Source organism: Cottoperca gobio, chromosome 12 (assembly GCF_900634415.1).
Source record: "Cottoperca gobio chromosome 12, fCotGob3.1, whole genome shotgun sequence".
In the NCBI taxonomy this organism is placed as follows: domain Eukaryota; kingdom Metazoa; phylum Chordata; class Actinopteri; order Perciformes; family Bovichtidae; genus Cottoperca; species Cottoperca gobio.
In genome coordinates, this window is record NC_041366.1 from 17,638,066 (window position 1) to 17,651,335 (window position 13,270).

A 13,270-nucleotide genomic window follows, 5' to 3' on the forward strand; every position below is an offset into this window, starting at 1 on the left:
ACCTGGGCGCCTCCCTAGGGAGGTGTTCCAGGCACGTCCAGCAGGGAGGAGACTATATCTATATCTATATCTATATCTATATCTATATATATATATATATATATATATATATATATATATATATATATATATATATATATATAAATAATTATTTGTTTTTACTGTAAAACATTAACCTTGTTTGGAAAGGTGCTATAAAAATAAAAGATATTATTATAATTATTATTATTAAGGACTTGAGACTAACATGTTAAATTACCTTTAATTCGCGTAACGAGGTCTGTAATGTGGATATTAAACAGATTTAAAAGAGGAAGAGTTTCTACTCACCGCATGGCCCTCAGTGCAATTTTGTACGACAGTTCGGCGTCATGAGGTAGCAGGGAAGTGAAGAGATACTTGGCAAAAGTGTGCATGGGGACGCTTTCTCTGTAGAGTAACTCCCCCAGACCACTGTAAGGACCAGCTGGAAGAAGAACAGGACACGACACATCAGTTCAGTCTGTACAACATGAAGACGGAGGTCAACGTACAAACACGGCGCTGCATCATAGTTCACGTGTGACCGCACAGTGACCTTGTGTGTGAGATTATTTCCCAGCCTCACATGTCAACAAGTTAGATACGGCTGATTTAAAACACACAGACTGATCTGGACAGTACGACTCGGCTGTGCATCAGGATGATGATTCGTTAGTCCACAAACGTACAGAGACTTTTGTCTCCGAGCAGAGACTTCCTGAAACTCCATGTGAGGACAACAAGGAAATAATCTCGGAAGAGTTTTAGGGTTCGACAGCTTCTAGGAAAAGCTATGCACCTTTAAGTTCTCTGCAGTTTGTTTTTATTTGTAGGTTGAAGCAATTTAAGTCAGTGCAACACAAAAGGAATGAATGACATTACTTTTAATTTCTTGTATTGTTTGGGCTTCAATTTATATAACAGGGGAGGATGATGCGAGCTGCAAATAACTCAATAATAGATTCAATTAATTAGATTATTGAATCATTTGATCTCAAAGGATATCAATATTTTAAAAAAAGGATAAGACTGGTGGTCTGGTGTTAACTTTATATATTTCTTTTTAGTTATTATAGTCAACAAATCCCATTAAAAGACCAAAACCAACAATGTGTTTGTCTGTAATCTACATTTGGTGCTCTGGGAAACTTTGTATTCTTAAATCGTACATTAAATGGCGAAGAGAAGCAAAGATTTACGTCCATCACAAGCGAGACGCTCGGTCTCTTTGTAGCTGGGAGGATGTAAAAAGCTCTTCTGTTGGTCGCTGTCTGCATGACCTGTCCGTGACCAACTAACACACCGAAGGACAAATAACTCAGACGGATTTCATGAGGTTTGGATTCTCCTTCTTACATTCCTGGAAAAGCGTTGGAGACTTGAAAGTGATGTCTCCTGAGGGAGCGTCGGTGTGCGTACAATGATACCTTGTTAGAACCCTGTTTGTGTTGTTGTCCAATTCTCAAATGTAACAAACCAAAAAAGAAATCAATAAATACATGATTATACTTTCTTCTTTTTACGAAGGAAAACCATATCAGACTATTGATACTGTAGTTAGACGGATCAACTCATTGTTGGTTTGGATCTCAAGGGATTTATTGACAATAAGAATAATAGACTTCCTGCGGGCCCCCACTTTATAATCACAAGCAGAAGAAGCCAAACGTGAGAGGTCGGCCGGCTCCATCATTACGGGGTTTGGAGTGAAAAGGGCCTTTAACCATGATGAGCCACATCTCACACACACACACACACACACACTTATTTATACCCCTCTGTACACACACACACACACACACACACACACACACACACACACACACAACGTCAGCAAACAGAGTTACAATGCAAACAATACACTCAGACAAACAGTCAAACAGAGTTAACACAACACCGCACACACACACACACACACACACACACACACACACACTAACGTAACATTTAAAGCACAAAGAGCTGCTTGTGGTTCAGGGTGTGAAATTGGAAACATTTAAAAGGAATAGTTTTACATTTTGGGAAATGCACTGTTGTTTTTAAAGAGAGTTTGACGAGAAACTAAATATAAAGCTGGAGATGGTTAGCTTAGCTTAGCATAAAGACTGGAATATATATATATATATATATATATATATATATATATATATATATATATATATATATATATATATATATATATATATAAACAATGACATTTGAAGGCAGTAGTCCCACGGCGCTATCTGTACGTTTAATCTGTGGCAGAAATGTTTTGCACTTGACAGAACTAAACTATCCGGTTCGCCCTGTTTCCAGTCTTTATGCTAAGCTAAGCGTCTCCTGGTTAACTTTGTGTTTAGCGGACAAACATGAGAGTGGTATTAATCTTATAATCTCACTCTTGGCCAGAAAGTGAAAGTCAAACTGACTGTAGAGTATAGAAATTGGGCACGTCTTATGCGTTATTTTGTCAACAGTGCAAAACCCAAATATATTGAATCATATCTTAAGACAAGAAAGCAGCAAATCCTCACAACTAGAACGCTTTGCAAACTTTTAAATACTTCAATGTTCGCCTCTTACTCACCCTCTAGCAGGAAAGCGGCTTGTTTACGGAAGATCTTCACCAACGTGTCGTCTAAATCGACTTCTTGAAGCCTGGCCAGTAGCTGCTCTTCGTTGCGACACACTTTCTCCTGAGCGTAGAGGCCGTCCGGCATCACCCTCTGCTGCCCTAAACCAATCAGAGCCGTCTCCACGGCCAGCGACACGAACGACTCTCCCTCCTCCAGGAAACGCTGCGCCTGGAAAACAGGATGCTGCGTCCTCCTACTTGAACCCAGCGCGCCTGAGAGGGAAACAGAGAGGGGGGGGGGGGGGGTGAGCGATGACTTTAGGGGGGAAAGACGTTCCCTCTGGGATGTGGATTGAGCAGAGTATTGATAAATCTATTGATCTATTTGTTCATTCGGGTGTTCTTTTTCAGAGTGTGTATCCTCATGAGGACGCTAATCATTTGTTTTAATGGCTTAATGATGTCTTGGCAGACCTCACAGTTCATCCCAGGAGGGGTTAACAGTCCCTAATGAATACACACACACACACACACACACACACACACACACACACACTAGCAGAGTGCTGGAAGTCTTAATTGAAAACTTTCACAACTTCTTCCCTGCAGAGACTTTCTTGGTTCACATTTAGAAGAGAAACAAACTGTAAGCGAGTCGAGAACAATCACCGTCCCTCCAGTTGGCAGAGATTCTTCTCGCTGAGCACCCTGCATAATTAATGCATTTTAATTGGAGTGTTTTTCCTGCTGCATTTCTTATTCATGAGCTGTTATTGGAGGATGACTGCAGGCCAATCAGCACGTCTGTGTCATCACAGCTGATTGCAACCTGCAGGCCTGCAGCTCCGACAGGAAGACACAATCACTGCAGAGTAAATGTTTTACACACACACACACACACACACACACACACACACACACACACACACACACACACACACACACACACACACCACACACGCACACACACTCGGGGAAATGTGTGTGTTTGTGTACTGTGATATTGGTACTTTTACTTCCTTCCAGCCTGTGTATCTGTGAATGTACCTGAGAAGTCGAGCATTGCAGTGGCTCCGTCCTCGCTGCCCCTCCACGTCTCCATGAGGGTGCTGAACAGCGTGCCGATGGGGTCCAGGGGGTGGCCCACCCAGCCCTCCAGGTTGGTGATGGATGTTGTGCCTTTATGGAGCAGCTCTGAAGGAACACAAATACAAGTTGTTGATCATATATTTATACTTCTCGGCGTTAAAGATCCCTTCAGTGCTAAAGAAACTGAATTTAAGACAAAGAATCTAAATTTAATACTCGTTTCATCATCATTACGGTCAAAGAATGATGGAAAAATTGTAGTGACAAAAAGACCTACAATTATTTATTTAAGTACATTTATTTATCAACTTTATCATATATTTGTCAATACTTTCCAGCTGTAAAAAAAAATAAAAGATAATAAATTAAAATAAATTAAAATAAATAAAATAAATAAAATAAATAAAATAAATAAAATAAATAAAATAAATAATAATAATAATATTATAAGTGGCAGAATATTGATGGCCGCATAAACATAAATTAATTACTCCCGCCAGCTGACAACATGGACTATTTTCCAGCCCTTAGCTCTGATTTATTTGCCATTTTTCTTCATCTTCGTCGTTTTGTTCCCTAAAAACAAAAACAAAGAACTTAAAAAGAACTTTTGTTAAAGAATAAAGACATTTTAAGCTTTAGAAGTGTCCATGATGAGATCATGAATATGTGAAAGTTTAGATCCCAATATTAAATGTGTTGATATTTGTGGATACTCTGAGTTCAGGTTCTACGAGCTCTTGAATGTAAAATGGGAAACTGAAATGGTGGAGTAGTACTTATGTTTTCTATACAAATAGACTCGTGCTTTTCATTCTTTATAAGCCCTACAAGCCCAAACACACCGCTAAAAAGAAGAAGATTTAATAACAACTGAATGGAGAAGTAAGAAGCATCATTTAAATAATAAAACTGACCTTTTTTGTGAGTGCGGAAGAACTCCAGCTGTTTCTGCTGTTGCCTCCGCAGAGTATTGATTATTGCGATGGCGAGCCTGAGTGCTTCCTTGGGGTAACCGTGTGACCTCAGGGCGTCCACTCGGGCACACGCAGTGGGGACGTGCTCTGCAGGGGAAGAAGAAGAAAAATATTTCCACGTCTAGTTTCGTCTACTTTCTATTTTTTATTCTTATTCATTAAATTCCCTCTAAACCACGCGTCCCTGCTCTCTCACCGTGCCACAGGGGCCACCCTCGGGTGTCGAAGAGGGAGCTGTCGAGGTTGTCATGGTAACAGTAGTGGGTGTAGTGGTCCTCGGTGATGATGTGCTGCAGGTGGGGGTCCTGCCAGTGCAGGTCGCAGGCCTCGATCGCCCGCGTGAACACCGTCCGGTGAGGCCGAGTGAGTGAATCTGAGAGAGACGAAAACAAGATGTCAGGTGGTTTTCACACTGTGAGGGTAGAGACGGGTGAGGATACTGCGTGAGGTGAAACAGGTGCATGCTGGGAAGGCAGTTATTGTAGTTTGATATGCTTAACAACACGTCAGCATCTCCAACAGCAGCAGGGAGTGTGACACACGGTCATGGGGGATATTTAAGTACTTTGAAACTCTGAGACGACGGCTGAAAGTCGAGTCAAAATGCACACTCCGTCTCAGGAGTCAGGAAGAGCTAACAGCTCATTCAGCAAACTTTAAATGTGCACATTTACAAAACTGTAAAATAATATAGGGTTAAAAAACAGGGCTCTAGTGTCCAGTGTCATGGCAACATTATACTTCTTCTTTTACATCCCCCAAATGATGGGAACTGTGGTTCTGAAAATTAGAAGAAGGAGAAGGAGAAGGAGGAGAAGAAGAAGAAGGAGAAGAAGAAGGAGGAGAAGGAGAAGGAGAAGAAGGAGGAGAAGAAGAAGAAGGAGGAGGAGAAGAAGGAGAAGAAGAAGAAGAGAAGAAGGAGGAGAAGAAGGAGGAGAAGAAGAAGGAGGAGAAGAAGGAGAAGAAGAAGGAGGAGAAGAAGGAGAAGAAGAAGAAGGAGAAGAAGAAGAAGGAGAAGAAGAAGAAGAAGAAGGAGAAGAAGGAGAAGAAGGAGGAAGGAGAAGAAGAAGAAGGAAGAAGAAGGAGGAAGAAGAGAAGGAGAAGAGAAGAAGAAGAAGAAGAAGGAGAAGAAGAAGAAGAAGAAGAGAAGGAGAAGAAGAGAAGGAGAAGAAGAAGAAGAAGAAGGAGAAGAAGAAGAAGAGAAGAGAAGGAGAAGAAGAGAAGGAGAAGAAGGAGAAGAAGGAGAGAAGGAGAAGAAGAAGGAGAAGAAGGAGAAGGAGAAGGAGAAGGAGGAGAGAAGAAGAAGAAGAAGGAGAAGAAGAAGAAGATCATAAGCTTTTCTTAATTTGTTGACCTTGAAAACCCTGTAAAAGCAGGATTTAAAAATAAACGTTGACACCTAAACAAAAGCAGGACCACCGCAGACAGAGCAGCAGCAGTAATAACAGCGTCCGTCGTCTCATTGGAAACATTTTTATTACTACCTGATAGAAAACGTTTGTACGTCTGTATCTTCTCTAAATTGGAGGGAAAAGCTGCAGGACCTCAACTGTGTTATTAGGCTCATTCTATTAGCCACACTAAAAGGTAATAAGGCTTGCAGGCACAGAGATTGAAGGAAGGAGACTTGATTAAAAGAGAGGGGGAGGGTGGGGGGAAGAAGTCTCAACAGTGTTAATACAGAAGAGGAGGAGGAGGAGGAGGAGGAGGAGGAGGAGGAGGAGCTGCTGAATGAGGGAAGATAAAGAAGCCTCCACATGAGATGTAGTGGAAGATCTGGGGGATAAAAAGAGGGAAGGCGACGTCTCTTCTGCGGGTGTCCTCTCACCTGGGTTGCCAGGAGGGCCCTGTGGCAGAGCGTTGGTCAGATTGGTCAGCTCGCTGCCATGGTTACCGTCCTCCAAGGGACAGACGTCCACACTGTTCCACCTGCGAAGCTGTCGAAGCCAGAAACCCTTCTGCTCGGGCTTATAGTGGGGGTTCAGCACAATGCACATCCACAGGGCTCCTGTACACACACACACACACACACACACACACACACTAACATCAGGAGATACACTCTGCTCTCTCCTCCTACAGAAGAAAGGTGCTGGTGGTCACCTATTTAAAAGAGACGTGAAGTAGAGCTGAATAATACAAGGTTAAATTATACCATGCTAAACTGTGCATTTAATGATTATTTTACATCATTCATCAACTGTTTGGTGAAAAATGTCCGTCATAATTTTGTTTTGAGCCCGAGATGCGAGAAAAAGCACCAAATTATCTCGTATGAGAAACTGGAACCATAAAATGTTTCGTATTATTTCTTGAAAATTGACAAATTAGTCCACTAATCAATTAATTGACTAATCATTACGGTGATGCATTGTGGTTATTTTCATTATTGATTATTTTCTAGCTCAACAAGCTTTCTGAAAATAAAGAAAAATTACCTTTTTTTTATATGCGAAAGTCCAACGCCTTCAAATGTCTTATTTTAGCTCATTAACAATTATATAAAAAACAGAGAACAGCAGCCAATCCTCTCATGGAAGAAGCTTTGATTACTAAAACAATTAATCAATCTATAAAGAAGTAAACGTGAGCTGAGATCAGCTGCATTGTCGTCTATAAACACGAAGACGCTGGATACAGACTGGGGAAGGACGCAAAGAGAAAGACGGAGGGAACAATGAACATGTTAAAGGATAAATAAAAAGGGATGATAGATGACAAAATGAAACAGGAGAAGAAAAGAAAGGAAGTGAAGTGAGAAAAAAAAAAGGGAGGACAGGGAGGAGAGGTGAGGGAAGGGGGAGGTGAATGCACGAGGGAAGGAGGCTTAGGATGGGGGGAGGGGACAGGAGGAGATAGGCTTTATCCATCGTCCCTTTGTTAGGGCCGCTTCAATGACAACAACAAGGAGGGAAAACAGAGCGCCGAGAAAATGATGTCAGACATGAGTGACGAAATGCAGAGCAAGAATCTACAACAGCAGGGGGGGGGGGGGGGGGGGGGGGGGGGGGGGCAGGGGCGGGGGCGGGGGGGTTATTGGGCAAACAAAAACAAAAACAGAGGGGGGAGAATGTGTGAAGGAGGAGGATGTAACCAACAAGCTGTGTTCTTTTACATCTTGCATCACAGTTCTTGGTTATTAACAAAGCTGAAGTCTCTTGTCCCTGCAACAGAGCGCGAAGGTGAAGGTGCTTCTGCACAGGTAGGCTCGTAACGGTGTATTAATACATGCACATGTATATTTATTCTGCTCTCTGGTCTAACATTTCATTTCCCGCAGTCCAAGGTGACGTTTTCAAATGATTTATTTTATCAGGCAAACACTTAAAAACCCAAATAAACTCAGTTTATACAATTATATAAAGAAAAACAACAAATGTTGAAATAGGAGAAACTGATTCAGAACATTTTTGGCATCTTTTGCTTATAAAAAAGGTACTGAAACAATTATCATTATTTTCAAATTACCTTTTGTGTGTGTGTGTGTGTGTGTGTGTGTGTGTGTGTGTGTGTGTGTGTGTGTGTGTGTGTGTGTGTGTGTGTGTGTTACCTAGTTCATCCCACAGCTGCCTGTACTTGTCAGTCATGGTGGTTCCCTGTTGCCTCCACAGCGCCAGTCTGGGGTCGCCCATGAACTGCTCTGTGATCAGCGTTAACATGCGAGCTCCGTTGGAGTCCCTCATCTTCAGCATCTCTCTCACCTGCAGAGACCAGAAGAGCATTGTGGGTAAATGTTGCCGTTCAGCTGCCACGGCGCAGCACGGTGATGTTTGTTGGAAGTGATTCTGTTACCTTGCTGAACAGTAAGTTGAGCTGCTTCCCCGAGCCATGGTAACCGCCCTGGGAAAGAAAGAGCTTGACCTGTTCCTGAACCTGCTCCTCGTCCAGATGCCAGCAGTTGTCATCGTCCACGCTGGCGCCCGCCGTCGGATCTGGAGCTCCTGCGCCGAACAAAAGGAAATCAGTCGGTCAGCAACTCATTACAAGAGCTGGAGGTTCAGTGGTGGAAGTACTCAGATGTTTTACTACACTGTAGTCATACTCTGTTACAAGTCTTTCAAAATCTTACTGTAGTAAAGTATGTCAGATTAATATATACTACATTATTATTATTAGAATTAGAATTTTGCAGTTATACAGCGAGTAGTCCCTTTGCTACAAAAAGTCCCTCACATGTGTTCTTAAGTACAGGACTTGAGTAAATGTACTTTCCACCACATTTAAATAATAATCTGTAATTTCAGGGAGACGCAGACACAAATATTCCTGCATCAGCACATAGTTCACCGTCTGCATTAATGCAGCGCTGAAGCTTAAACAATAATCAATACCATTAATTCTGCAAAATCTGCAACAATAACCAGCGTACAACACTTAACACGCGTCACTGGGGAGGATTAAATCCATGACACTCAAACGCAAAATAGGTTCTACTATTTTCCACAGTGTACATGAAAATACTTTAGAGACACTGAACTACAATCTAATCCAAAGTGTACAAACAAAGTACCTTCTGACAGACATGAGACGTACACGGTCATTAAACTACGGCACAAATGAGATTTGTGTTTTTAACAAATAAAAACGGTGTACATGTAAAGAAACTGAAATGAGGAATTTTACTGGAGCACAAAGTTCTCCAGAGTACCACAAAAGAAAAGCAGAACTAGTGCAAAATATATCCCCAAATAAAACCGTTTGCTACATTTTCAACCATTAAGTATCACAAACAAAGTATCCGAGGACGTCAGCCTCCAGCAGGACCTCCACTGGTGCGAGATGGAGGCAATCTAACACTAGCAAGTACCAGATCTGCCTGCATGTTTGTTGGTGCCACAAATAACCACCATTATTGCAGCCCCTGAACTCACCGTGGACCTGGTTGATCTCGGAGTTCTGCGACAGGATCTCGTCGGCCAGCTTCTGTGCGGTCGGCAGCACCTCGGTGTGATGCACGGTGATCAGGTACTGGACAAACTTCTGCAGCTGATCTCGGTTCATTTGGAATAGAGTCTCTGAGATGGGCAGGCGTAGTTTGACCAGCTCGGGCTTCCGTACTCGGTACAGCGAGAGCGCCACGACGTGGGTGCAGTAGAAGATGTCCTTGTTGCCGCAGCTGCATGTTACCGCTGTGATTTTGCAGCGGTCGAAGCTGACGCTCACGTTGCACACCAGCTCGGGCTCCGAGGACGTGGCAGGTTCCCTTACTGTGCCGCTGAGGTGAAACCCTGCAGAGAAACAGAAAACATATTCACTGTTAATCATCTGCAGGTAATAAATCAGTACGCCGTGTGGCTTTCGTACAAAACAAGATCAAAACACTTCATTTAAAACGTACGATTACTGATTTCTTTTTAATCTACTAGGGGAAGTGGAAACCAGTTGTGATTCATATGTTGTCACTTTTTAGGCCAATATGGCTCGATTTGGAGACATGTTGTTGCCATCTGTCTCTACTCCACTCCTGAGGGAATTATGTGGCTGTTTAGCTGCTAAATGTTTCACTATGTTGACCAGTTAGTCACTAACTGTGTTTGCTTTGTGGTTCTGGATGGAGAGTTTTTAAGAGCTATTTTTGGTAACATTAGCCGCCTGCTGAGGCTAAAAACAAGTTGCTAAAAGACTCTGTATACCTAAAAGGGAACTGCAGAGTTGGGTGTTAATAACGACGAGCGACCTCCTTTTACAGAACATACACATGTGATCCGCTGTTAACATAAAGATGTTGCTTTAAATGCGAGGAGGACACTGCACATAAACTACTTTTCTATCTTTACAGCTTTTTCTGGATGAATCTTGAGGAAACACAGAGATACTCTCCATCAACCTAACTTTGATCCCATCAGGAAAGTAAAAGAAGAAGAAAAAGAGAGAGAGAGGAGTGAAAGGACAGGGCGGCAAAAATATAGTTCTCCAAAATATTCTCATTTCCCTTTAATTTCCCTTCCACAACACTTCCAGTGCTTTCCTTAAAATAAACTCTGTTTTCTCATTTCAAGAGGAGGATCTAGCACGTGACCAGGCGAGAGGCCTTTTCCAGTTCAACTATAAAAAAACATGGTAGCTTTAAATGTTCCAGATAAGACCGAGCAGATGAACATGAGATGACTACGCATACAAAATCATTCCGTAATGACAAGTAGTAGGTGTGTGTGTGTGTGTGTGTGTGCATCTGACTGGGTTAGTGGGTCATCGGTGATAACAGATGGTGTGAGAAGTTTGGTCACCGCACATCTGCTGTCAGAGTTTATCATCTGTGTGCGTACATTAAGCAGAGTGTGAATGTCTGCGCTGTTTCAGTTTCACTGCAGGGAGCACACAGTTCTTATTAACACTCTAAACATACAAGATAAAATACAGTTCATCGGATTAAAAACACCTGACTGAGCTGCAAAGGTTTGAAGAAAAGCATTTTTGACATATACAATGTTGTGCAACAAGGCACGACACACACAGCCAGAGCAGCAAGATGTACTTCCTGCACCATGTTGCCATGCCAACTGAGTGACAGATGGCAGACGCTGTAGTTAGATGGTAGTTTGAACCAAAAGAAAATGGAAAATAGACCATCAGAAATCTGTGAGGTAGTTCAAATCAACTGGGAGCAGACAGAAAGAAAACTAGTAGATTAAATGTTATCTTCTTAGAAACTAAAGCTGAAACTCAATTTCTTATCAAATCACTGAGATGCATCATTAAAAAAGTATTTCATGTGATTGTCACACAATAATAAGACAAGTACTGCTCACATATTTAAGCAAGCCTATGTACGTCTTACTAAAGTGTAAAAAAGGATCATTCGCCGGTTCTTACACTTCTACACTTCTTTAATCACTTAGCTTCAAGCTGAGTCAAGCTAGCTGTTTCCCCTAGCTTCCTGTCTTTATGCTAAGCTAAGCTAACTGACTGTTAGCTCTGGCTGTATATAAGTGTGTTTCCCAAATATCAAACTATTGCTTCAAATTTGGAAGCACAAGTAGAAAAGTGTTAAGTCAGCAAACTGTTGTTTGAGTTATTGTACAGAAATGTAAACAGTGTGACAGTAAGGTGTACGGTACGGTGATATATATCAATATACACAAACATAAACAAAACTAAAATAAAAAAAGGGAGGTGCACAAAATACTAGCCGTGTTATTCACGCTGGATGATTAAATGGGACATTTGATTTCCCCTTTGCTGAAATGTTCTCATACATGTGACACACACACACACACACACACACACACACACACACACACACACACAACTGGGTGGAAGATCGCTATAAACAGAGTAGGTGTTTCTCTGCATATGTGGTGGAGCATGTGTGATACAGAGCAGAGCAAAAACTAAAAGCGGCGTATAAAAGTGAAACTTGCTTTGAAAAAAACAATGTGTCAAGTTCTTAACTGCTGCTTTTCTTGCAGAGCACACACTGGATCACACTTCACACAAAATCCACATCCTGTCACACACACACACACAGACACACACAGACACACAGACAGACAGAGAGAGAGAAGCATGGTGCTCTCCGTTACGCAGTCCTGCCCCAGTCAAGCTTGGCCCACAGCTGAACTACTGACGTAACAGAAAGAGAGAGAGTGACTCGAGGAGGAGGACCGCTGTGCTGCTGGAAAAATCGGTATGCCCTCAGCTGAGTGTGTGTATGTGTGTGTGTGAGTGTGCAGATTCAGGAGTGTATGCTTGGCGGCGAGCCAAAACCCTGAGCTCAGCATTCTGTAATGCACTTCCTCTCTCTGTGTCTGCGCTCCACAGCTTGCATAATACAGCTCTGTGCGCGGCATAGCAACCAAACTTAACTCCTTCACTGCCGACACCACAAGACCAAAGTTTCCGCAGACTTCACCAAGTTATATTTAAGGGTAATGGATCCTGATTGCCCAGCACCACATCTAAGGCCTTATTTAAAGACACTACATTCAACGCTTCTATCAGACATTCAACAGCTGCAGATACTCTGAATAAACTCGCCCGGAAACCGAGGTTTAACACTTCACTCCCAATTAAGCCCGAGGTAGTCAATTTAAGCTGTCTCTATAGGATTAAGTGAGGAAGATGTCTCAGTGAGGAGGGGGTTGAAAACAAGGCCAGGACGTAAGCCTACAGAGTTCAGCCCGGGGAGACCTTCAGGCCGTGTGCAACATCGCCTACTGAAACTGTGGCTGCAGGGGGTCATTCTTAGCTATGTGGCCAAAGCCTTCATTTAACTCTCAGCACACAAAAGCCCCCAAAGCGGGTCAGTCAGGCGTAAGTGAGAGCTTCTCAGCCAAGGTGTGCTTTGTGTGTGTGTGTGTGTGTGTAGTGTAGTGTGTGTATGGTGTGAGTACTTCTGGTGACAATGGGGAATCTAATCTGTTACCCGTGGAGATGCAGAGGCACCTCTGGGGCTGTAGGAAGGAGAAGTAAACAACCAATCAATAGTCACGGTGCGCTGATTACAATCTGTCCTTAAAACAACTGCTTTCAGACCTCCGGTTACACTTACACAACTTTATGGTGGTGTGGCTGCTATGCTAGCGCTAACTGATACCTGTGATGCTAGCAGAGGCACCATCTAAATAGAAAAGAGGCTGAAACATATTTCTGCCCATACATCGCCATAGGAACGAATACCAAATAT

At 42.5% G+C, this 13,270-nt stretch overlaps 1 protein-coding gene across 1 annotated transcript in view; it reads right to left on the reverse strand.

Annotated features, from left to right (window-relative positions):
* Positions 1-13,270, reverse strand: part of zswim6 (zinc finger, SWIM-type containing 6) — a 39,146-nt gene that overhangs the window by 7,963 nt on the left and 17,913 nt on the right. Inside the window, exons 2-10 of the mRNA XM_029444687.1 lie at positions 9,516-9,872; positions 8,437-8,585; positions 8,195-8,345; positions 6,473-6,652; positions 4,841-5,017; positions 4,585-4,731; positions 3,626-3,772; positions 2,591-2,851; positions 331-466 (exon numbers count right to left, since the gene is read on the reverse strand). Coding sequence (XP_029300547.1) covers positions 331-466; positions 2,591-2,851; positions 3,626-3,772; positions 4,585-4,731; positions 4,841-5,017; positions 6,473-6,652; positions 8,195-8,345; positions 8,437-8,585; positions 9,516-9,872 — 1,705 coding nt within the window. The remainder of the gene's footprint in view (positions 1-330; positions 467-2,590; positions 2,852-3,625; positions 3,773-4,584; positions 4,732-4,840; positions 5,018-6,472; positions 6,653-8,194; positions 8,346-8,436; positions 8,586-9,515; positions 9,873-13,270) is intronic.